Genomic DNA, 26,545 nt, shown 5'->3' on the forward strand with positions numbered 1-26,545 from the left:
CAGGTGGCATTAACTCTTGGTTTACTTTCTGAAGGCTGTTTTCTATATATAGAATCATACATCAGTTGGTGGATAGAAAAACCTGGTTTTATAAGTATAGTGTCATGAACAGTACACATCTTCCTAAAATCCACACAGAACTCTAGACTAGTGACACAAAGGTAAGTCAGTAACCGAGAAGAAATAAATATTACTTTATAGCACAAACTTCATAGTATGTTCCAAACTCTAGCAGACAACTATTCTATAAATGACCAATAATAACGTAATAATCTGGGTGGGCCAGAGGTAGCTGTCAAAAACTATTGAAGTTTTGCTTGTTTTTTGAATTAAACATCATCCTATTACTAAGCTTGTGATATTCACAAACAAGAAACATCCTCAGAAAGTTCTCATTTTAAGATAAGCTTATGTATCCATACAAGTAGAGAAACGTAAGCAATATGAAAGCCTCAGAATCTAATGTGGGAGACCTACTGTCAAAAGGCTGTACTAAATGCAGCAGAAACCATATTGTCGTTACTGCACATTTTGCAATGTGCCTAGCACTGTATAACCCTGAACTTTGGGACATTATCAAGTCAGCCATAGCAATTAGAACAACAACATAAGACCTTACAGGGGAACAAAATCTCCCTTTGTGGAAAGGTTACAAGAAAAGTACAAGGATAAAACCCACGTGGACTCCAACCATAAAGGGAAGATTAAGTGTGGCTCTGAGTGGAGGAGGCATAGACATTTTGAGGCTGAGTTCAAAAACTTAAATCAATCATCAACTAGGGGTGGGGGACAAGCAAGTAATAAGGAAAATACACAAAGAATTAAGCTATGAGGAGAAGGCAGCTTATGATGGTGCTTATTCTGGAGTTACCATTCAATAAGGAAAAACAGCACTAGTCCCAGCTAGAAAATCAAAAGAAAAAGTATCTAGAGAGAAAGAGCAAACAAACTATTCAAATAACAGAGAAGAAAGAACGATTTAAAACCCAGAATAAAAACAGCCTTGAGAACTGCTGTCATTTGCAAGCAATCAGTGCAAGTCTTTCTGATGGAGAGTGAGAAATAGACTTTGCTCAGTTTTTTCACGCCACAAAATGTTAAACCTCTAGATTCCCAGTCTTTGCTAGAAGCATCTTCATCTCACATACAATATTCCTTCAGCAGCTATCCTTTCTCAGTCTGAAAAGAGAGGAGAGGATTTTTAGATCTGTTTGCTTCTTGAATATGGTGATATGTTTACCGAATTAGTACTTGAAGATTAAACACTTTAAGTCTAATTAATTTAAAATCTAGTAGGCCTGATAATTCTATTAATCTTTCCAGATAAAGTAAGTTCACTAAATCTTTCATCACTCCTACTACATAATCTCTCTGAATTTTCACATCCATTAAACAAGTTGTAAGCCCAAAGTGCATTGCTGCTCCCATTTTTCATTCAGCAATACCAAGATTTTCCTACCTCTAAACTGTTTCTGCTCAGGAGAAGAGCAGAAGATTCATACTGTTAAGAAAAAATGCAAGACCTCTTTTGGCCAAACATCATCCTAGAGTTATTCCCATTTCTGGCCTACTTCATTGGACTATTTAATATAATGCATGCCCTATCTGTAATAAGTATTTTTGTTGTATGCTTTATATCTGTGTAATGTTTTTAAATTAATATTGCCCTGTGAAACATGGAGACATAATCCCATGAACAAAATCACATGGCTCATACACATTAAAGCATTTGTTGTCTTTCCCACATCCCAGATTCTATATCTGCTTGTCTAGCAATTTCCTTTTGGAGAGTTAAAAGTATATTTGGGGGTTGGGCTGTTCAACATACTCATAAATAGATGGACTCAGAACTGACACAATTCAGAAACAAGATCTTGGGGTTAGAATAATACTATAAAAACATCAGATAAGTTAGTTTAGAAAGTAAATAGAAGGCTTGATAAATCACAGATTTTATTAACTCATGAGGCATACTACAATGAACACTGTGTCCAGTTCTGTTCTTTCCTCTTTTAAAAAAAGAGATGTAAAAGACATTTTAAAAGGGACAAGAGAAAGATAAGTAGGATGATCCAAAGAGTTAAACAAGTTCGGTGCAAGAAACAGCTAAATTATTTAGGTTCTAGTGGTCTGCAAGCCACATACAAGACTACAAAACCAGGAGTAGCAAAATGAGTAAGGTATGAACACTGATGCTTCTCATCTAACACAAGACGGTGGCAAATTAAACTATGCTGTGCAAGGTTCAGGACAAGCAAGAAGAGCATCTTTTTCACACCTTGCAGAAACAAAGCTGAAAATGCAAATACATTAGAAGGTGGTATATGTTAGAAAGCTGTGGGTCAAATTTGATGAAGAATCCATAGAGGGTTAATAAACACAAATAGGGCACCTTTATCAGGTGTCCATAGCATAGACTACTGGAAGATCAGAGGGATTTTTCCCAGTTTTGAGGTTCTGGTTGGGTGTTTGTTTTTTTTTTTTTGGTTTTGCTTCTTAATCCAGGCCTGTCTTGTTAAGGAAAGCAAGCATGTGATGAGAATTTGCCACAACAGGGGGAAGGTGGCAGCTGTAGGCACATCCAGCTGCTTACCAATAAAGTAGATTCTAAACAAGAACAACAGTTTTGATTTGTCTGAAATCTTCCCATTTTCCCTTGAAAAAAAAGAGTGGTGCAGTGCGCAAAGCTAAACATAACCACTTCAGAGGAGATGCTCCACACAAATCTATTTTTACATTTTTATTCCAGGGTTTAAAAAACTCAACCAATCAACCAAACATAGTAAGCCTAAACCAGATTTTGTAGAGACCAGATGTGAAAAAGATAAAAAAGTCAGTAAGAGTATGCATTCCTTCTGCATCACATCAGCAGCTTTTATTATCACAGACAGAGAGGCCTTTGAATCTGTATAAGCATCATACTCAGATTTATAGAAATTACTGCTAACTCTTCACCTAACCCCTAGATGGATGACCAACATAGTGATTTTATTACTCATTTTCTTGGACTGAATAGGAGTGAGTATCTCTCTTAAAAATGCAAGTGTCTCCAAATCTCCTTCAACTTAATGAAATGTTATTTATTTTAAAAAGAGAGAATAGCAATCACTGATTCCAAAAAGATAACTCTATCAAGCTAGAATTTCATTGCCAGAAGTACAATGATCCTGTAAGATTTTTTAAAATATATGAATGCATTCATTCTAATTCCACAGTTCAGCCAATAAAAGAACCTGGATTGTCAAATATTGTGGAAAACCATATTCTACCATAAATGGAAGTACTCTGTATCCTGCAAAAGCTCAAGAAAAAAAAATCCACTTAAATTCCACTTGAGTTTTAAAGCTACAAGAGACAATATTTTTAAAGGTAGCTTTACAAAGCTTCATATATAAATTCAGATTCCATTTGTTCAGATTATGGAGGCACGTTTCAAAACTGCTGAGAAATTACATACTCCAGTCAGTAGCACCTGATCAGCAATCAAATTCCATATGGACTGTGGAGTCAATGTTAACCAAATGAAGCACTTCACTAGTGTTTTCCAACACATGACTAAAACAAAACAAAAAATAAAATCCTGATCAGTAAAAAAAGTCTCTTCCAACCTTGGTGATACTCTGTGTGTGTGTGTGAAATTCTTGAATAAATAATAAGCAGAGTCCCTCAGGGATCAGTCCTGGGACCAGTCTTGTTCAACATCTTTGTGGGTGACATGGACAGTGGCACTGAGTGCAGCCTCAGCAAGTTTGCTGATGACACCAAGCTGTGTGGTGCAGCAGACACGCTGGAGGGAAGGGAGGCCATCCAGAGGGACCTTGACAGGCTGGAGAGGTGGACACAAGCCAACCTCATGAGGGTCAACAAGACCAAGTGCAGGGTCCTGCATCTGGGTCAAGGCAATCCCAGGCACAAATACAGGCTGGGCAGTGACTGGCTGGAAAGCAGTCCGAAGGAAAGAGACTTGGGGGCGCTGGTGGACAAGAAGCTCAGCATGAGCTCTCAATGTGCACTTGCAGCCCAGAAAGCCAATCAGATCCTAGGCTGCGTCAAGAGAAGTGTGGCCAGCAGGTCAAGGGAGGTGATTCTCCGCCTCTACTCAGCTCTGGTGAGACCCCACCTGGAGTACTGCGTCCAGTTCTGGAGTCCCTATTTCAAGAGGGATATAGACGAGCTGGAACATGTCCAGAGAAGGGCCACAAGGATGATCAGAGGGCTGGAGCACTCCTCCTATGAAGGAGTTGGGGCTGTTCAGTCTGGAGAAGAGAAGGCTTTGAGGTGACCTAATTGTGGCCTCAGCCCATCACTCCAGCCTGTCCAGGTCCCACTGTAGAGCCTTTCTGCCCTCAAGCAGATCAACTCTGTTTCCTGGCTCAGTGTCATCTGCAAACTTACTGAGGGTTCATTCAATTCCCTTGTCCAGATCTTTGATAAAGAAATTAAAGAGAACTGGTTTCATAAAATAACGAATCTCAGTATTGATCCCTGGGTAGCACCACTTGTGACCATCCACCAACTCAATTTAATTCTATTCAACACCAGTCTTTGGGCCTGGCCATCCATCTAGATTTTTATCCAGTGAAATGTACAGCCATCCAAGGCATGTGCAATCAGTTTCTCCAGCAATTGAGAACTCTATAATTTCATGATTACTGTGACCAAGACAGCCTCCAACTGGTATATGGGCAGCATTCTACAAATTGATGCAGCAGTCAGTGCTCTACAAATGAACCTCCACTTTGCACTTGACAGGCATTTGGATGGCTTTTAAAATATCTAAACCAATGAAAATAAAGTAGACTTTGAAACTTGACAAGTCAAAACATAAAGGCAAGCTAAGTGCCAGAACTGGAGAACAAGACTTCAGTTTATAGACAGAAAGCATATAAACAATAATATCTCATTCATATCAATGTTGTTTTGTACCTTACTGGAACTCTGCAAAATAATTTTTAAACCAGGGAAGAAATTTGTTTGTAACTTTGAAGACTTTTTTCCCCCTATTTGTAGCTTCCTGGTAATCCAAACTTTTCCTTTTATTGCTTCATTTCCATTTCAGCAGCACAGCTACTGCAGGTCCTAGGAAGAACAGGTTAGGAACAGCGCTGGTAGAAATAGGGAAGAAAAAGGTTGCAACACGCAGGTTAAACAGAGTTACAAAATTAAGACATTTGGCACATAAGAAAATTGGAGGAAAAAAGTCAGAGTGGGGATAGTGAATGTGAGAATGGTGTTGGAAGCATGCTAGAACTTCTGTAGCAATCAATAGTTTGTGTCCACATGGCAGGGGGCGGTGGGAGAGAGGGGCACGGAAAATCATGGCAGGTTCTTTTCTTCTGAAGAGGGCAACAAAAAGATGGAGCTGTGATTGCTTTTAGAGTCAGTGAGCAGTTTACCAGCTAACTTCCCAGTTTGGGGCAACCTTTGAACCTGAGGCTCTTTGTCCACAGTTTGTTCCTCATCATAGAATCTTAGAGTCAAAAAAGTTGGAAAAGACCTCAAGGATCATCAAGCCCAAAAGCAGACTGGAGATGATAAAAGACATTTGACACACAGCCTTGCAGTATTAACAGCCCATGATTTTACCACTTTGCCAAAGGACAAAAGTGCTTGGAAACACCTTCTCTCCTAAAAAATTTTGTTACTCTTCAAGACTGATTCACCTCAGAATTATGCTGAAAATTGTCAGAGAGAAGGAATTTCTGGTGTTTTGTGAAATAAATCCTGATGGAGAATAAAAACTAAATGTATATGGTAAGGAATAGAGGTTGTATGAAGGCATCCTTCAGAGAGAGAGAGTCTATATCCCAGTTGATGACCAGAGTATTAAATGAGCACAGATAGAAGAACAGCCTTTCTCAAATGTTCTAATACAGAAGACATTTACTAAACTGCTGGAGAAGAGCTCCAGGACTCACTGCAGACTAATTTTGGTGCTCTTGGCAAATGTAAGTGATTGCAAAAAGAAACCGGCGTGAACAAACCAACAAACCTCAGTGTCATCTAAGCACAAATGACTAAAGGCGGATGCAAGCCATGTAGCTGATTCCTAATGACCTCTTACTTTTCAGATAGACCTCATTAGGCACACCTTAGCTAAATTCAATAATTTTCAAAGGCTTCTTTGGAAATTAATTAAAATCCTACAGCTTCCTTTAAAGCACAAGGTCGTGGTAGCTGCTGTACATAAGCAAAGGTCAAGAATATAATTACATTCTTGATAGATTTGTAACAAATATAGAGTGCTGAGTCTTTGACTGCAGGGTAGGTCCTAATGTTGTAATTATCTTAAACCTTACAAGATGAACTTGAGAGCTTTGAGATTTTGAGAGATTTTTATTGGGTCCTCTACAGAAAAATATATTATTTGGTCGCAGAAAAGTAATATCAGTTTCCAAATTAAAAATGTATAGGCTTAATCAACTCATTCTTTGGAATATGTTTCAGACAATCAGATTCTTTATTTCATATCTATTTCTCTTTTAGAAAATCCAACAGAAATGTAAATTGTGCTGAAAAACCAAATGGATTAAGAATAATTTAAATGAAAAACATTGTCTGAAATCTTCCTAATAACTAGTTAGAATTTAATGTCTGTTCTAGAACAGGCCTGCCACAAGTGACAGTATATAAAGGTCTGGTTTCTGACAAGGGTAACTAGACACTCAATAGTATAAATGATAATTACAGATTTGAGTTTGGTCTGTGCATCTGGATGTTGCCATTTTTTCTGCTGCCAAGTGGTTGAGGAATGCTGTGTGCCTCTTTATGTAGGTGGGTTTTTCAAGAAAAGTCTCCCATCCTTTTCCAGACCAAGGCCTTTTTGTCCTCTATAAACAGGACTACATTTTTTAAAACGGAGAGAGGGAGAGAGAAGCAGTAGTGAAGGGATGCAGAGCCCAGGTGTTGTAGGAAATACTAGCAGTTTGCTCAGTGATCAAGTCACATTAAACATCACAGCTACAATGCAAATCATAAAGCTGGTCTTCCATTTTCTAAAGCCCTGGTGACAAAATTGTTAACAAGCAGCCAAACATAACTCACAGCTTGAGAACTAACTCACAGCTTGGGAACCAAGGATCGGCTAATAACCAGGGAAGGTGCAAGGTACAAGTCATCTTAATCTGTATTTAGCATTCAATCTTTAGCATTATAGTACATGTTTTAAAGAGCATCAGGGGACATGTATAAAAGAAGCAAGTGAAGTTCAATTAATTCATCATTCAACTGAACCTCTTTCAGTGCCAGATACTCCTACACAAATCATGCTAAGTTTTGGCTACAGTAAATATGGCAACAGCCCCATTTCTAGGCAATATTTACAATGAAGCCACAGACATTTCAGAGATCACAATGAAACCTTTATAGGAACCATACATCAACCATGACTTGGAAAAGCCAAGCAGTTTTGGGAGTATGAGTCCATTAGTATAATTCTCAAAGACAAAGAGAAATTGTAATGTTAGAAATTAGATAGATTAATTAGGATAGACAAGCTATTTGGCATGGTAGTGCAAGAATTCAACTTCAAATGTCTAAGTGAAGAACTAGAAGCTCTAGTACTCTAGGAATTTCTCATGCTCAGCAAGAAGACATGAGCAGTTCTGACCTGTGCCAGCTTGCTCAAAACCAGTGAATGCATTACAAAAAAGTAGCAGACAGGGACCCTAGACTTCATTTAAAATTAATCAGCAACTTAAATAGGGACTGCCTCATAGCAATATCTACTTTCATGTTACATCACAAATAAAATAATTAAAATTAAAATAAGTATGTGAAGACTAAACTGCAAATATAAACAAATACATGGATATAACTACCTCTACAATCTCAAACAAGCATTCAAGAACAAAGGATATAAAAAAACATCTGCAGCATTACAAACATCATGCATAACTAACTGTAGCATATAATTGAGCATAAGACAGGTTGTACCATTTGCACTTGACTGTAAAAGTCTTAACCTTTTCTAAATTCATTGTTCCGGTGGCCTAATAAGAAGACTCCCTGGAGTTTTTTTGAGCTGCAATCATTCTTTGAAATGTAATGAGAAGACAGAATTTTTGGCAAAAGTGTCCACAGCAATGGTCTCTCTTTCTTATGTTGGCGGGGGCAAGAGTGGAATATTTGGGTTTGGGACAATTGAAGGGCAACAATCCGTCTTGCATGGGTACAAAGAGAAAAGAAGAAACCTTTCTCTGGGAAGTCTGGCTTTGATTCTTTCTTGTTTTTCAGGAAGCTGTTCTACACTTATTAAGCTTTGCTTCAAATACTGCTTGAGGATATGCAGTATGATTATATGACAAATAAGAAAGCCTAGATCCATTCCAGTTTTTGGATCAGACATCACATAGAATAGAATAGAATAGAATAGAATAGAATAGAATAGAATAGAATAGAATAGAATAGAATAGAATAGAATAGAATAGAATAGAATAGAATAGAATAGAATAGAATAGAATTAACCAGGTTGGGAAACACCTTTAAGATCATCAAGTCCAACACCATCTAATCAACTAAGCCATGGCACCAGGTGCCTCATCCAGTCTCTTCTTAAACACCTCCAGTGATGGTGACTCCACCACCTCCCTGGGCAGCACATGCCAATGGCCAATTTTCTGTGAAGAATTTCTTCCTAACATCCAGCCTAAATCTCTTCTGACACAGCTTGAGACTGTGTCCTCTTGTTCTTGTGCTGGTTGCCTGGGAGAAGAGACCAATCCCCACCTGGCTACAACGTCCCTTCAGGTAGTTGTAGAGAGCAATAAGGTCACCCCTGAGCTTCCTCTTCTCCAGGCTAAGCAACCCCAGCTCCCTCAGCCTCCCCTCACAGGGCTTGTGTTCCAAACCCCTCATCAGCTTTGTTGCCCTTCTCTGGACATGTTCCAGCAACTCAACCTCTTTCCTAAACTTTCCTAAACTCTGGTTTTGATAATTACTATGATAACTCTCTAGCCTTTTAGCATTCAGCAAGGAAGGACAACTCTTGCTATTTAAACACAAAAATTAGAGAGGTTCTTCTCTGAGAGGATAGCAAATTTGCCACACTTTTCACTTCCCGTTAAAGTTTTGTTTTCAACATTGTCATACAAAACCAGACTAAAATCCTATGTTGTTACAGGTGGGGCACTATTTCAACAAAATGTGAAAATAAAACTGAAAGCCTCCAATCTCTAGACTCCAATCTGCAAGTTAATTAATGTTTATACAGACACCTGGCATGTGGTTGCAGCACAGTGTTACAGTAAACACAGACTGTTACTTCCTGACTGTACCACAGTAATCTCTGAAAAGTTCTCAGATATTTATGAGGATATAAGCTTTAAATGCACTGTAATGTTATATTTTCATTATCACAAGAAACAACACTCATAAGCTTCTCTCTACAAGATGAAATTTCAGGCTGTTGAAAGACAGTAAATGCCCCTGGTCATATACACTATCACCACCTGGGTCTAGCACATGACCATTGAAATCCAAGTCTGCCACACACATTTCATGTGACTTGAGGTTGGGAAGCCACTAGTATTCAGCAACTGACAGAATTATGTAGGGTTCAGGGTGGCTAAAAATGATCTGCCAATCAAATAATTGATTTTTCCATTCAGGATCCAGTATTTAATGTTATGGCAATTTTACTTTTCTGTCATAGCTACTGATTCCACTAGCATTCTGTTTCTCTGATGCCACAGAGCACTTGATGATAAATCTCACTTGTCACACATGAATGGAGGGGAAGACTGTGACATTCTAATGATTAGATATTCCCATTTATTTACCATCCTATAAAAATACTTATTTAACAATAAAAATTAAAATATGCTGCTTTTAATTTTAGAGCATGAGGACCTTCAGAGCCAATTCATCAGAAAGCCATTAAAACAATGGAAAACTAGATCTTTATTGGAGAAGAGATCACTTGCACCATGTGTAAAGGTGGAGAATCAGGATTCTATGTGCTGTAAAAACTCATTTTATAAGCTGGGACCCCACATCCCTCAACATAGTAAGTTGGAATATACTTCTCAAAACCAGAAGAGAAACAATCTTCATGAAAGCATCAGTGGATCATAAACTAAAACATTTATCCTTACTTACAAACAGGGGTGCACAGAATAAACAATAACATATAATTTAAAGGTATTTTTGGCTTATTTGGAAAGAGACTGTGAAGCACTCGGACAAAATCTAACAGCTATAAATTCTACCCCTGATGCTGACTGCATCAGTGGAGATTCTGGCAGTCTATTTGTCTGCCTCTCAAGGCATCACACTAAGAGATGCAGAAGGAAACACTTGCAAACACAAGAGCAGGAAGAGAAAATAACTCATCAGGACTGCAAGAAGCTTTTAGAAGATGAAAGAACATCGGTACAAAAAAAACCAATAAAATTTCCACAGAAGCTCATAAGTAAATGTTGCTACAGCACAGCTCAAGAGACCCTTGAAGCTTACAATTTTTTTAAGTCCCCAAAAATATTTCAGTTGTGTTTGCTCTAGTAAAAATTACACATATGAAAAATTTTTATGCTGCATGATGACCTTCTATGAGAAAAGCCTCAGCAATCATAGTTTGTAGCAAACAAATAAGCAAAGGTGAAAGTTAGTAGAAGAATCTTAAATCCATTGAAGCCAATGTTTCTATTAATTTTGATGCAAATTTGGGGAAGATTACTCTCATGGTATTTGAGAGTTGGGGGGGGGGGGGGTATTTATTTAATTTCTCTTTGATTTATTACACTTCAGCTGAATAAAATTATTTGCTTCCTCCTTTAGGAGCCATATCAGCTGTCCAATGAAGCTAACAGACAGGAAGGCAGACACCAATGCTAAGGATTTGTTGATTGCTGCGTACATACCACCTTTCATCATTCCCACTTCATAGCATTTTCTTAGTCGGCAAGCCTGGCAGCTCTTTCTTCTGTTCTTGTCAATGGTGCACTGGTTAGTAGCAGGACACATATAGTCATTGTGCCCTGTAAAATCAGCGGGAAAGTAAGGACAAAGTTATACACAGTCAACAAAACTGCCCACAGTACTCTCTAATTCTTCATTGAATATTCAGTACATCACCTAACATCTTGGGATGAAGGTAGAGTTACCTCCATAGTCTGTCTTGAAAGTATTGATACAGACAGTGAAACTGACATCTATTCACAAGTTCTTTAAAAGCACCTTTAAAAATTAAAATTACAGTATCTGTAGAATAAGAAAAATAATTGACAGTTAAAGCAGCCACAAAAGAGAATAGATTAATATGAACAAGTCCCTTGACTTCTGTGTCAGCCTGAGAAATACAACGCCATCTGGTCCAAGTGCCTGTGTTGATGTTTAACCAATAGACTGCACAAAATGGCTAAACATTTATAGAAATAAAAAGATCCATACACAGAACTTTTTTTTAATATCTACAACAGTGTGGGGCAGTTAAGAAACAAACAACAATATAAAAGAGAAGCAACAATCACAAATTAATTGCACCTCAGGGATAAATCTGTCCCTAATTCCGGTCATATGTCTACTGATGTATGTAAAAACCTTTTGTCATGGCAAATTCTTAAATTACCATAGGCAGTAACCAAGTTTGGTACTAATACCTTTTCCTTCAGAGCTCCACTTCCTCATTTATTGCCTTCAACATCTCACTTCTTATTACAAACATTTTCAGCATTCCATACATGTTTGGTATCAGAAAGCCTCTATTACAATTTTCTCTTGGAAAAAAAAAATGTGTGCTTAAACTTGTTAGAAAATTGTTTTCCAAATATCAACAGTTCAGCAAGGACAAATATGACTATCCAAAATAATCTCATTAATGCTCTGTGTTCATCTGAATATAACTAAGGTACAGCACACAACGAAACAATTTTACTGCAGAACTGTTTGTTCTTTCTTTCAGGTTAAGGGATCAGCTTGAGGTAGAGTAGGGAGGAGGTTTAACAGAGGCCTTGGTCTCAAATAATTTACCCTTGACTAGAAATTAGAAAATAGAGTAAAAATTCTGATCAGTTTACAGCAGGAACATCTGCTCTCTAATGCACATAACTGGGACCCAATTAAAATAAGCAGCCAAACTGTAAACTTCTTAATACAGTGACAGCTGACTGCACTGTCTCAAGTAGACAGAATTATGATTTTTTAGGTCTCCTTGATAGAACAGTGACATACTGTAAAAATCTGAATCCACATGCTTTGCAGTGAGGTAAAAAGGTAGAAAAGAAACACTACCTCAAGCTTGGCATGAAGGACCATTTTAATTTTCAGTTCCTCTAGTATAATACACACTATTCGATATCTGATTCAAAACATTTTACATGTAAGGAAAAAAGAAAACTGGGAAAAAACCCAAAACATCCTCAACCATACAAAAACGCAGTATCTACAGGAAAAAGGAGCAAAAAGAGAAAGCCAAATTTTAAAGAATATGCACACTAAGAAGCAGCAAAAGATTGTGCCACCTGACCTCAATCATCAACCTTGTTCTTTAAGCCAACTTCTGAAATAACATGCAAGAAACCAAGAAAGTCTGACAGAGTCTGGTCTTCTTCATAGTGAACTTAAAGGGCAAATTCACAAGGCAAACAAGTGCAGGTTCTGAATTCAGAAAAAAAAATATTCAGATCATCATTTAGCTTTCTGTAAAATAGGAAAAGCAAAAAAAGTTTCCACTTAGGTCAAAGCTTGCTGGACCTCATTGGACCAGTGATGCTCATAAGTGATGCTTGTAAGTTTTATCTCTCGGGGGGGGGCACTAATTTAAGCTAAAGTTCACATAATGTAAAGATGAAAAATGAAGTGGAGTCAGTATCTGCAGGGCAGCCATTCTTTTTCACAGTGCTGATGGGAATGACAGCCCTTTCTTTTACTCTTATGCAAACTGCGAACATTTGGGAGCGCATTTGCGTGGTAGAATAGTACATTAATAATATTGTTGGTGATAGAGTTGCAGTCCCTGCTGAAATTTATATGATTCATATTATCATAGTTTTACACTGAAAAGTTTTATCTTAAATATATGCTTTAAAGGTTAGTATAATTAGTCTGTTTTCATGTAGATGACTTTAGATGCAGCTTAGACAATCCATTCTTTCAAAGTGCTTGACAGTCTTCACAGAATAAACCTGTCAAATTTTAAATGAAAAATGTGCATGTGAGGGGCAGATGTCTTCAGATCACAAGTGCCATAGGAATGTTACTTTTCAGACTTCATATTTCATAGAACTTTACATTTAAGTATTTCTCGTATTTATTTTGTTTACATAAACCAACATGCCTTCAGAAGACTGGAAAATATGTAAGCAACGAGAAGAAAAAAATTATAATTAGAGTATACAGTAGAAATTACTATCAAACAATTGGGGAACAAGAAACAAAGGGAAGAAGGAAGATAGGAACCTTTTCTACTTCTCCACAATACCCTCTCATTTCAAGTACTCAGTCACAGAAAGTGAGGAAGGAATTTTCCTTTACAAGGCACAGACAGAATGCTCAAGGGGCTTTTTAGTGTAGAGAAGGGAAGACTAAGGGGGGATCTTAGCCATACTTTATGGGTGGGTGTCAGAAGGATGGGACCAGCATTTCTTTCAGTGATGTCTAGTGACAGGACAAGAGAAAACAAACCTGAACATAAGAAATTCCATCTAAACATGAGGAGGAACTTCTTTACTTTGAGGGTGGGTAGAGCAAGGAACAGGTTGTTCAGAGAGGTGGTGGAGTCTCCATTTCTGGAGTAATTTAAAACTCACGTGGACACTGCCCTGTGCAACGTGCTCTGGGTGAACCTGCTTTATTTAGCAGCAGGGTTGGACTAGATAACCCCAAGAGGTCCCTTGAAACCCCTGTCATTCTGTGATTTTGTGATTTCTCATTGGTGGGAACTGTAAACATGAAGATGGGACACATCAGATGGTGCCCAACTGCCCTACATACTATGAGAGAGTCTAATTAGGCCATTTGGACAGCCAGTGTCACAGGAATAGAGAGAAGAAGAAATATCTTCAGCAATCATTAATACTTATTCAGTATTCAGTATTCCTAAGGTTGGAAGGGACCTCAAAGATCATCAAGTCCAACCTGTCACCCCAGACCTCATGACTAGAGTAGGGAGGACACTGCTGCCCACTGCAGGCTTTGAACTCACAACCTTCCCATTAAGGATCTGATGCACTACCAACTGAGCCACTTGTAAAGAGAAACACATCACAATTGGACTCTGTGGTTTTACTGTGGTTTTTAAATATGCATTATCAGGTAACCTGCACAAAATTGAAAGCAGTGAGTTTAAGGGGGCAAACTCCTAATTTTAAATCTTTCATATCTATGATTTGCACTATCATCAGCTGCAAAGGAAGAATTTGAGAAGATATCAGAGGAGCTTGCAGAGGGGTGGTCTGTTTCTCTTGTGATAACTAATTGTGCATTTTAAACCACGAGGAGTAAAATCAAGTACTGTTATAGCACTTTATTATATGCTAGTCTTTCCAGAACAGAGTGCAAAGATCTGGCTTTTTCCTCAAAGCATTCTTTTAGATGTAACAATCTGTATGATAGTGACCAACAGTGAAGAGGAGAAGGATTAGCAAGCAAAGTGTGACAAAGGATATGGTTGAAATTAGGATGGTTTTCAGTTTATTCTAACCTAGCCTGTCACAAAGGAGTTTTTTCTTACTGCACATGGAGTCTGACTTTCTTTTGTCTCTGTGAGTCGTGTGGTTAGCATTTACGTTTAGAGAGTCAACATTGCCTGTCTACGGATTCTCACGATAGCTGTGGTGTTTGCAACAGTGCATGCTAGAATCAGAGTGGGTGGATGCTTGAACATGGAGTGTTTTGCTGTCTGAACTTTTAGTCAGCAAAACACTCTATATTTCTTTAAAGTCAAGAGTTACTACACTCAGCAGAACATTGAAGCACCTGTGTATTTCTAGCATGTGGTAGAACACAGTATATATGGTTAAAGTATGTGCTTCGATGTTTCAGTGAATTGTTTTGCAGAGCTGAGTTCATTTTGTCCTTCAGCAGCAGGGATGAAAACTGGGTTCATGCTACTATATTAGCAGCAATTAACATGATATAGAAATGCTTTTTTTCCTTAAACATGTAAATAGTTCCCATGCTGTCTTCCAATGGCCATCAAGATCAGCCTAAGGGAATGATTAGTTCATGCAGTACAAAGGTTTTGCAAAAAAAAATGAACTAAAGAAATGGACATGTCTGCATGCTGGCTTAAGAATGGTTAATCACAATTCTACAAAGCAAATAAAGATATATTTTTGCCAGGTGAATTTTCTCTGACAACTAAACTAATGTAGTTGAATCAATTCATAATCCATTTCAAAGCTAATAATTTTAGTAGTATGTGCTCTTCCCTTCATTATTCTTTTATTTCAGGACTCAAGTCATACAAATTTCTTTCTATTCTTGATCTATCTGCATAAGGCATCTGCCAGGTTATCCACTACCTGTGGAAACACCAGGTCCTTCTATGATCTTATTCTGACAGTCAAATTAGCAGAATTTCATACATGTAGGGGAAGGGAAGCCTACAGTTGCAGACTTTATCCACACCTTAAGGTGCCAAGCAAGTGACAAGTGAGAATTCTGTAGACAAAAAGTAAAATCTTGGAAAGAAGACGACCCAACATCAAGTAATGGTAAAATGGTAAAAACAAAAAAGCATAGCACCTATACATTACAAATGCTAACCTTGTATAAACAAATGTTCAATGTAAAATAAAAAGCTATATCGATTTTACATTAAAGTGCTTCAATAAAACTGTACTAAGTGTTTTTAAAATCTCACTCTTTCATAACAGGTTTCACAAAGGATATGTCTAATTCCTTCATAAGCACAGACACTCAAACTCATAACTTAATTATCCTCAAATAAAGCCTGCGGGTGTGGAATTTGGGTTTTCTTAACCACGACCCAGCACTGCTGAGAAGATTAACCATTTTCTGTTTTTAAACTAGCAAGATATTACTACATCTGACAGTACTGAATAGGACCTAAAAGATCATAAAGCATATTTCTTTTGCATCCAGTGAAGAAGTACTCATTTGCATACCTTGGAAAGAAAAACATGGAACCACTGAATAATGAGAAAGAAGGAAAGGTTAAAATCTATGTACTCTGTATATCCTTCAGCTGTGTTATGTAGAATAGAATAGAATAGAATAGAATAGAATAGAATAGAATAGAATAGACCAGACCAGACCAGACCAGACCAGACCAGACCAGACCAGGTTGGAAGAGACCTTCAAGATCATTGCATCCAACCTATCATCCAACACCACCTAATCAACTAAACCATGCAACCAAGCACCCTGTCAAGTCTCCTCCTAAACACCTCCAATGATGGCGACTCTACCACCTCCCCAGGCAGCCCATTCCAGTGGGCAATCACTCTCTCTATGAAGAATTTCTTTATTTAGAATAAACAGTCTATTTTAGAATAAACTAAACCAGGTTGGAAGAGACCTTCAAGATCATCGCGACCACCCGCTCTGAGTTTTCCCCTTCCAGTAAAATCTTCTTGTGTTCATGTATGCACAGCACTGTTCACATGAGAAGTTAAGTCAAGCCAAATGATTATGATACCAATGATTCCTTTAACCTTTCCATATATATTTCATCTAGTGGGAAAAATTATGAAAGAAGAATGAGAATGGGCATTGCATAAGGATATTGAACCAGCTGCCATCTCTTCACTTTGATAATGCATGGTCATATACACTGAGAAAGCCTGCTTCGACCCAAATTCCATTCTCTTCTTTTTTTATATATATTTTTTTATTCTAGACAGGGTACCAAAATAAGAATTATATTTTTAGCTCATGACAAATAAAAAAAGTATTCCGATCCAGATCCCAATCTCTACAAAATACGGCATGGAGTGTGACATTATTTTCTGTTTCCCTATCTGGTAAACCACAATTGCTTTAAATCCTTGGCAGATGATTATACCACCAGCTGCATTAAAGCAAAAACTCCCACAATGTATTACTCACAACCACCTCATTATGATCACTCCAGAGACAAAAAGCATTTTCAGATAGAGTTGTAGACAAGCCATAGATATCTTATTCCCATAGACTGTGAATTAAAGCTTGTGTATTTTTAGCTTCCCAGTTTATCTGAGCCAAAAAGGGAAGGGGTGGAATTCTGCTACAGAAAAATACCACATCTAATGGAGAGGCCAAAAAGCTAAAGATGGTGAAAATTACTCTTGTGTACTTAAAATTCAACAAACTGTTCCCAACAAGAAAAAAGAGTTTAATACAACGCCATTGATTAAGTTTATCTAGTCTTACATTTCAATCTTTGGCATCTGAATGGTTCCTGGTATCTTAAAATTTGCAAGGATCTATAATGTATTTATCCTCATAGCACTGCTGTAAAGGAAGTGTTGGTATTTTTTGTATACCAGGGTAGAGTACAGGAAAGGGACATGGATGGGATTCTTACTGCAGAGAGCATGCAGTGGACATTGGCATTTCTAAGCACTTTGAGTGTTCTACATTGAATTCTGTGAAACTGAAACTGCAGTCAAGGCAACTTATGGTTTGTTAAATTATTATACTAATCTTTAACAAAAGCCCCTTTTCTGCTTATGTACTACTTTATCATGCAAAGTAAAACCTAGTTACACTGTTCTTTCATCTACTGATATATATCTGCAGACCCTGGTTTGTTCACGTGTACTCCATCATCCATATTCTGTAGAAGATTCATCCATTTCATAATCAGAAAGGTCAACAAAGATAACTTGTTCTGTTTTCCTGTATATCTCCAGCCACATTTTAGAGTGTGTGTTATTTATAACAAGGAAGTTCAACTATTTCAACAACTGGTAACCAAATTAAATCAAATCTTTGAGAGAAATACTTAATCTTATTCAAAGAATTCAGACAGTGAGATATTTACTAGATCTATTACTAAATTATTCCAGCAGTTAATCACCATGCTGGTTCTTTTACGGCAGTTCTGAACTAGTACACATACTCCAATAGTTTGTTAATAGACTCCTTTTGGAAATAAATTATGTCAAAGATCACTTCATGCATTTCCAGTACTTTCACCATTTTAGTAAACTTAAGTAGTTCCCTCTAATTTGATGTCCACTTTTCAGAAGTGACTGCAAAGGCCAATTTAACCTGCAGAAAGTCTGAAAGTTTGTGGTGGTGATAACACATCTGAATTAAACAAGGTTGCAAACATATTTCCCTTCACATGCTCTAAAATGAAGAACAGTTAAGCACTTTGCTGCTCGACAAATGTGTTCTCTTGTAATTTGTAAATGTATTTATTTTCTCTGTGTGAATATTTTGAACTGCTGACAGACTGAATGAACCCTGAGCTAGGAGTAATGTGATTTCCCAACTGAAATATTCATTAAATACACAAAACACTAAACACTGTTTAAGTTTTTTTTGTAGCTTGATACACCACAATAATCATATTTCAGAGGAAGTAAAGCACCATTAAAGTTAATAATACAGGATATATTAAGTATGGCCTCCAAGTGACAGGAATTTTTTCTAGGAGGTGGAAAAAGCTTTGGACTTAGCAGAAGAACCAGTGACCATATATAAAACCAGGTAACAACAAGTGAGTGTTCTCTACTTTCTGGGAAAGTGTGTTGCCAACTTCAGAAAGGCTTTTCTGCATTGCTTGGGGAGACATTTCATCTGTCAACTATGAAAATATAGTTTAGATTATTTCAATAAAACCAGTCTGAAAGATGAAATATCAGAGTTCAATGTGACAATGAAATCTGATTTTGAATGAGGCTCCATAGGTTTTTTCCTGGATCCATTTCTATAGGGTGTTTTCCTCACTGATGTGTAATGGATTGTAGATGGCATTTATACATATTAGCAAAACAGAGAAAAGACCAGACTACTTTGCTAGTCATGCAGAAAGACAATTAAATAAATGGCAGGAGTCTATAAGATAAGAATCTCTGCAAACTGGAGATAAACACATGGGGGAAAACAGCGCAAAAATAAGGAACAGCATAAATCACTATATTAAACCAAGAATAATCTGATGCACAAAACAAGATGGGAAAGAAGTGGTTTCCTTCCAGAAAAGTATGCCTGAGTTTATATTGCATCACACTGATTGTGAGTGAGCAGTGTAATTTTATTTTTTTTTAAGTAAAGCAAATATTAGTGTCATGGATGTAAAAAAATACCACCAGCAGACCTTGCAAGGTCATCCTAGTACTCTGTTTAGTACTTGTAAAGCATCATACAGAAAGAAATCATGCTTTAAATATGAAAAAAAAAAAAAAAAAAGGAAGGAGGAAAAAAAGGAAGGAAGAAAAAAGGAAGAAAAAAAAAAAAAAGAAAGAAAGAGGATAATTTCTAAAATAGAGCAATTAGAAGATTAGAGGCCTAGGGAAAAAATGAAAACAAATCCCATGAGAAAAGGTTAGGTAAATCTTCAGGCTAGGTAAAATGATACTTTTTGAAGTTCTTCTTTACGTGTGATAGCAATCTGTGCTTTAAAAGTTATTGCAAAAGGAAAGAGAACAATTTGTTTTCTGTGGCAGAATAAACAGGAAAATAAGTACTGATTTTAACCTGCAGGAAGAAATATTCAGATTTCATAGCTATCTTCAAAGATTTGGAGAATAAAACATTATATTAGGCTACAGGTTTTTAAGAAGCAGTTCAATAAACATATGTAAGGAATTTGCAACAGTTAGAATCATAGAATTGTTTCACTTGGAAAAAATCCTTCAAGATCATTGAATTCAACTATTATCTATCACTACCAAGTTCGGTGTTAAACCATGTTCTTTAGCATATCTATGTGTCTTTTAAACACCCCCAGGGATGGGGATTGAGCTACCTCCTTGGAAAGTCTTTTCCAGTGTTTAAGAACACTTTCAGTGAAGAATTTTCTTCTGATAACCAATTTAAACCTTTCCTGGTGCAACTTGAGGCTGTTTCCTCTCATCCTATGACTTCATAATAGGGAGAAGAGACCAACAGCCACCTCACTACAATCTCCATTCAGGTAGTTGTGGAGAACAACAAGGGCTCCCCTCAGCCTCCTTTTCTCCTGACTAAACAAGCCAAATGCCTTTAGCTACTCCTTGTAAGACCTGTTCTCCAAACCCTTCACCATCTTTGTCACCCTTCTCTGGACATGCTTCAGTTTGTCCCCTCACGAGAAAGAAATATGGACTAGGATTCAAGGTCAACTATGATTTACTTAGGCCAAGAAAATAAGGAAGCATTCTGATGTCAAAAGCCTAAGTCACTGACACATCCATGTTGAAAGTAGCACACAAAACTCACTAGAAAAATGCCACATTCGAAATTCCCTTACTTGGTAAAAAGAGGTATTGACTTTTGCCTTCCAATAGCACCCAAGTTTCTGAAACAAGACCACCATCATTTAGACTGCTAATATTAAAAATTTATATAAGTGAACAATGATCAGAGCCTGTGTTTAACTCAAGGGGCTGTAGAGAAAAACTATGACAACCACACATACATTAAGAAAAAAAAAAATCCAAAGAAGTTTCAGACCACAGTCTGTTAGAGTGGTCCAAGTGATGGCTAAAGCCTGGTGGGCTTCCCAAACACACACTTTCTAGCCTTTGAACTTCCAACAGTCACTTACCACTCAAATTGGAGCTGTGTGTTTTCTAGTCTGAGACTAGGTATCAGTCTGCAGCCCTCTATTTACTGGGTGTGATTACATCTGCTAGCGTCACTTAGGTTCATGTTTGTAGTTTTGCACTTTCTGCTGACAACTCATGGAAGCAGTGTATAAGAAGTCTTAGTAGGGAGTTTCTGCCTTCTTATCTCCAAGATCTAACAGACTTTGCAGCTAGCTGTTATCAAGTAGACTACAAAAATACTGTGAAAACATAAGATAATAATGGGAAGTTAAAGAGAACCTCACAGAAATCTCCCAAATTAACAAAATTGCCATTGATGCACTTCAGCATTACCTAAACACCTACTTACTAGGCATGTTTTACCTCTGAAATTCTCTTAAACTCAGGCAAAAATATGTACATATTACCACCACTCTTAGCATTAAAGTTTGAACTACATACTTTCAACAAAGTACAGCTCTATTGCTATGAAGTTAAAACAAGTGGTAACACTCAAAGTACATTGCCAAAACTCTCCTACTTGATTATCAAAATTCATAACCATTAAATGAAGTCCTTGTTCAAGCCACACAGCTAATATACTTCCCAGCTTCAAGAGTTCCTGTACTTTGAGACCACTATATCTCTGTAATCAAGACATAGCTATTCATCCATTCTCAGACACCAACCTGACCTTGCTGGACTGGTATTGCCTCTCATCATGTAGTAATTCTTAACTGAATATTTGTGAAATAACCCAGATTTTTGTCTGCATATACAACTGTAAGAAAAGGCAGAGAAATTATACCTGAAGAACTTCAGAAGGACATATGAAGGAGGTAGGGAAATAAAATTGGAAATGTCATAAATACTTCAGCAGTTCTGAGATCAAGATATTCTGCAGCATAAGGAGTTACCCCTCATTTGTTCAGAATCCTTTGTGATTGCACTGTGGATTCTCAGCCCACTTATGTAGGCATTTGTTGGATGCCTGTCAGATATGGTAAGAGTAACTCCTTACTGTCCCATACCCTTTGGTGGCTATCCAAAAAAAACAAGTGAATTAGAAGGAGGAGAGAAGAATGTATGAGTCAGAAGGGGCTTTTTAATTTGTAAATGGCATCTGTAAGGCTGATGTTGAAATATATTATCCATTTCTGACACTGAAATGTTAAATAGTCTGTTATGGATGTGAGAGATCAGGAAAGGTGCAAAGACAAAGGACTCAGAAAACAGGAAGATATACAGAAGGGGACTGAAACATTTAGTTCACTTAAGATATCAAGATGATTTGATTGTAACAAGCTATAAGAACAGGAGAAAGATACTAGCTATGAAGTCTGGTTCATGGATGTGATGTAAAAGTTAGAGTAATTCAAATTAGAAATGTAGTATTTCAGCAGACAGAAGAACAAATCAGAATAAGCAATCACTGTAAGAAAGGTCTTGAGCACACAGAATGAAACTGGGAATCTTCTAAAAGATATACCCAAGTTACTGGGCTTTGTACATGGATTTTATATAAAGTTTATATTGGGAGAAGACCAGAGTTACTGATCTAGAGGCCCTTCTTGGTCTTAATATCCATAAATATTTTAGTAGAGAAGTACAGTGTGCTATGGTGTGACTGCTTGTTATGCTTCTGGATTCAAGACAGTTGAACAAGTACACTTCTGAAGGCTACATGGGCTGGGAAAAGAATAAAGCACTCTTCTATCACCAAGCAACACAGTGTTCTTCGTGTCAGAGGATTTTTCTCTCCCATGAAACATAATACAGTAATATCAGTCTGCACAGAGCTTTCCAAAACAAGGTTTCAAATCACTTTTGGGACATAAACTAACAAAACAGACTGACATGGGCAGTTTCAGGAGACAGCTGAGATTTTCCAACAGCTATCTGTTGTTTAACCAAAATTGAGCAGTTGCATATATTGAGAAATAGTTATTAAGTGAGATTGCCTTTTAAAGTTTAACTTTTTTGCTAACAGCAAAAAAAAATAACTTAGTTTTTAAAATTCCATCACCATCTCAGGTAGAGTTCAATGCAGATGTGATTTTTTTACAAAACCAAAGTATATATTTATGCAAGTAAGCATATCACTGAGCATAACAGACACACAGGGAGGAACTATCCCTTACACTGTGTTCATTGTTCATGACTGTACTCACATTTTCCTGTGATTCTATTAAGAATCATATAGAATGTTTGACTGCAGTGTATTAAGAATACCAAACTCCAAGGTAGTGCTTGTCCTATGAACGCTATGATGTGTATGAAAAACATTAGTCATCTTTGCATCTATGTATGCACAGAGAAACAGGACAGAAAAGCAGAGTGTGGTTGACTTGCATTTAAAGAAAGATAGATTACAAACAACAACAAAAGTAATTGCTGAAAGCATTCTCTGTTACTCCAGTTTCTACAACCAAGTCCTGAGTATCTCAATACAGTTTAATCATATGACTCCCAGGAAATTTGTATCCCTTTTAAAAAATGTGTATCATGCATACAATGCAGTTATAATAATAGTTAATCCACATGTTCTTCTACACATAGACCTGCACTTTAATAGTATTCTTTCCTAGATACCCAGTCACATCCTATTTAAAATGATTACTGTCTGTACAGTAAATGGCATGTTTTCTCATGTATTCTCAATCTGAAAATTGCTGTGATTTCATAAACTGGACACAGGGCCAATGGGAACTTGTAATTGCTGAGGCAGCGATCTTGTCTAGATCCAGGAAGAAATTTTTCAAATCCCATCATTCACCCCAATTGAATATCTATGACTTTAAAAGTCCTTCAGACTGATCAGCTGATCACAGTTCTCTCAGAAGCACTTACATTCTTGAATTACTCTCTTGATACTAGTGGATGTCATATTTTATAATAGCTATTAGCAACAAAAGAAGTGGATCAACTGGAGAAATTAGAGAGGAGTTTAGCAAATGGGATCAGAAGCATGTTCCACTGAAAGAAGTGGGTTTGTTTAGTCTGAAAAAGAGGAGACTGAGGAAAGATATGATAACAGTCTTCAACTATGCAAAAGGTTGTTGCAACGAGCCTTCTTCATGCCCATAAGTAATAGGGCAAGCAGCAATGGGCTCAAATTAGACTTAAAGATCCAGAAAAGCATTTTATGGAAGACTGGAATCTTAAGATTTAATTATTTTACTGTTATCACGTTTAAAATTATATTGTTCAAATGTAGCAAGAAGTAAATTTAGTAATTGGCATGTTCTGGAACACAACTAGAATTTAGACCCATTGTAGAGGACACCAGGGCAAGACCACCCCAGTGGTGACAGAATCACAAAACTCAATGAAACAGATTAATATCTTCCAAAATGAACAAAAGCTGAAGACTTGTGCTGTACAATTACTTGATAACTATCTTATTTTTGTTTAGCCTCTTTCAATTTTCACTTTGTTGCTGACTTAGTTCAGTTTGGTACAAGGATGGAATTTTTAAATCCTAAGAATATTTTTTTATTTGATCAGGAGAACTCAAACGAAAAATAATGAAAAATGCTCAGTAAGGGATCTATTCTCCCTACATCATAATTTTAAGTAAATCTCTCTGATGTTAAGGAAAAGCATTTCATCCTTTCTCCCTCCAGTATTGCTTGTTATTGACCTCTGCCTGTAACCACTTTCTTTCCTGAAAATCATTTTGACACTTCTGGGAAAAAAAGAAATAAAATTATCTATTAATTAATAGCTGTCATTCAAATTATTTACTGATGTCTAGTCCACAGCCAATCATTCAAGGTGAGGAAAATTCTAAACTGAATGATGGAAGTCTTATTTAACTGACCTCAGTGGCAGTCATGCAACAAAACAGGCAATTGTGACACCTTGTGATATGAGGTGAAAAACTTCTTCACTATATTTATTTTATTAAAAGGAGCAACAGGTATTTTTTTGCCTATTTATCACCTCGAGATTTAAAAAAACAGTAGACCTAACTGACCTCAGTGCTTCACAGGTTTTCTGTTTGAAAAGGAAGAAATGTGTTTTATTTTCTTCTCTTCTCACAAATGAGACTTAGGTACTGAACAGTACCCAGATTTTCAGTAGACTCACAATTACTTCTTACTTAGTTTAGGAGATGTTGAATAAAGCAAAGAAGTGTCCTTTCCACAGGGTGACTGGGACTTAAATAAAAAATTATCTCAGTCACAGTAATTAACATTGTTTCTGATAGACGTCCTTTAATCCACTGGATATGTTGCACAGTAGGCTTTAAGCCACAGAAGTATGAAATAAACCATTCTGTGCATAGTTCAAAGTCCTGCTTTGCTGACAGACACAAATTCTATTTCATCAGGGAAATACTCCTTGTCAGTAGTTATTCTCAAAAGACAGCTCACATCTTAAAGAAATTGAGAATGGGATAGAACATGTTCCTAATGGAGCACTAAATTAAGATTAATAAATCAATCAACATGAATTAATCTTCATCTGATAGGAAATTCTCAAAAAAAAAACCCAGAATTTTTTTGGATAAGAACTTAATCATAGACATGAGATACACATAGCATGAAAGAGTGGTCAGCTTGATCCAATATGGATTTTTAAATTAGATTTCTCACTGCCTACATGATTAGACATAACTAAAGCAAAGATAACATAGAAATTTTCTTTCCCTTGTTAATCTCCAACTAAATAACAATGTATTACATATCTGCTAGAAGCATTCACCAAATATAGATTTGGTAACAATACAAAGGAGAGTACAGCAGCTGGTAATGAAATCTCAGTAAAAATCATTGTCCTGGGATCAAGATGCAATCTTAAGCTGCCACACAGTGTTCTCAAGAGTAAACAGTACAGGTATTTTACTTGAACACTTAATTACCTTGAATACTTCTTTTGAAAAAAGCTTTGCAGCCCTCACAAGACCAGACACCATAATGGTAGCCAGAAGCATAGTCGTTGCAGACAGCGCAGTACCGGGTCTCCTTGGTTGACTCCATCGACAGGCTCGTTTTCTCATTAGTACTGGACATCCTCTCCCGGATGTTATGGCGCCTGCTGTCAGAGCTTGGCCTGTTAACAGCAAAAATAAGCATAATTATTTCAGCAAGGTTAAGTCTCATACACTCCTGTATCGCAAGTAGTGTGGCCAGCAGGAGTAGGGAAGAGATCGTGCCCCTGTACTCAGCACTGGCGAGGCCACACCTTGAATACTGTGTTCAGTTCTGGGCCTCTCAGTAAGTTTCTAAAGTTTGTCCAGAGAAGGGCAACAAAGCTGGTGAAGGATCTAGAGAATAAATCTTATGAGGAGCGGCTGAGAGAACTGGGATTGTTTAGTCTGGAGAATAGAATAGAATAGAATAGAATAGAATAGAATAGAATAGAATAGAATAGAATAGAATAGAATAGAATAGAATAGAATAGAATAGAATAGAATAGAATAGAATAGAATAGGTTGGAGGAGACCTTCAAGATCATCATGTCCAACCTACCATCCAACACCATCTAATCAACAAAACCATGGCACCAAGCACCCCATCAAGTCCCCTCCTAAACACCTCCAGTGATGGTGACTCCACCACCTCCCCGGGCAGCCCATTCCAATGGGCAATCACTCTCTCTATGAAGAATTTCTTCCTAACATTCAGCCTAAACCTCCCCGGCGCAGCCTGAGACTGTGTCCTCTTGTTCTGGTACTGGTTGCCTGGGAGAAGAGACCAGCCCCCACTGCCTACAACCTCCCTTCAGGTAGTTGTAGAGAGAAGAGTTGTAGTTGTAGAAGAGAAGGCAAAGGGGAGACCTCATTGCTCTATACAACTACCTGAAAGGAGGTTGCAGTGAGGTGGGGGTTGGTCTATTCTCCCTAGTATCAGATGACAAGATGAGGGGAAATGCACTGAAGCTGTGTCATGGGAGGTTTAGATATGATATTAGGAAGA

At 37.3% G+C, this 26,545-nt stretch overlaps 1 protein-coding gene across 1 annotated transcript in view; it reads right to left on the minus strand.

Annotated features, from left to right (window-relative positions):
* Positions 1 to 26,545, minus strand: part of ESR1 (estrogen receptor 1) — a 170,239-nt gene that overhangs the window by 62,778 nt on the left and 80,916 nt on the right. Inside the window, 2 exon segments of the mRNA XM_068151748.1 lie at positions 10,860 to 10,976; positions 25,489 to 25,679. Coding sequence (XP_068007849.1) covers positions 10,860 to 10,976; positions 25,489 to 25,679 — 308 coding nt within the window.

The sequence above is a fragment of the Melanerpes formicivorus genome, unplaced genomic scaffold, assembly GCF_026170545.1.
Source record: "Melanerpes formicivorus ecotype bairdi unplaced genomic scaffold, bMelFor1.0.p_v2 SCAF_2, whole genome shotgun sequence".
In the NCBI taxonomy this organism is placed as follows: Eukaryota; Metazoa; Chordata; class Aves; order Piciformes; family Picidae; genus Melanerpes; species Melanerpes formicivorus.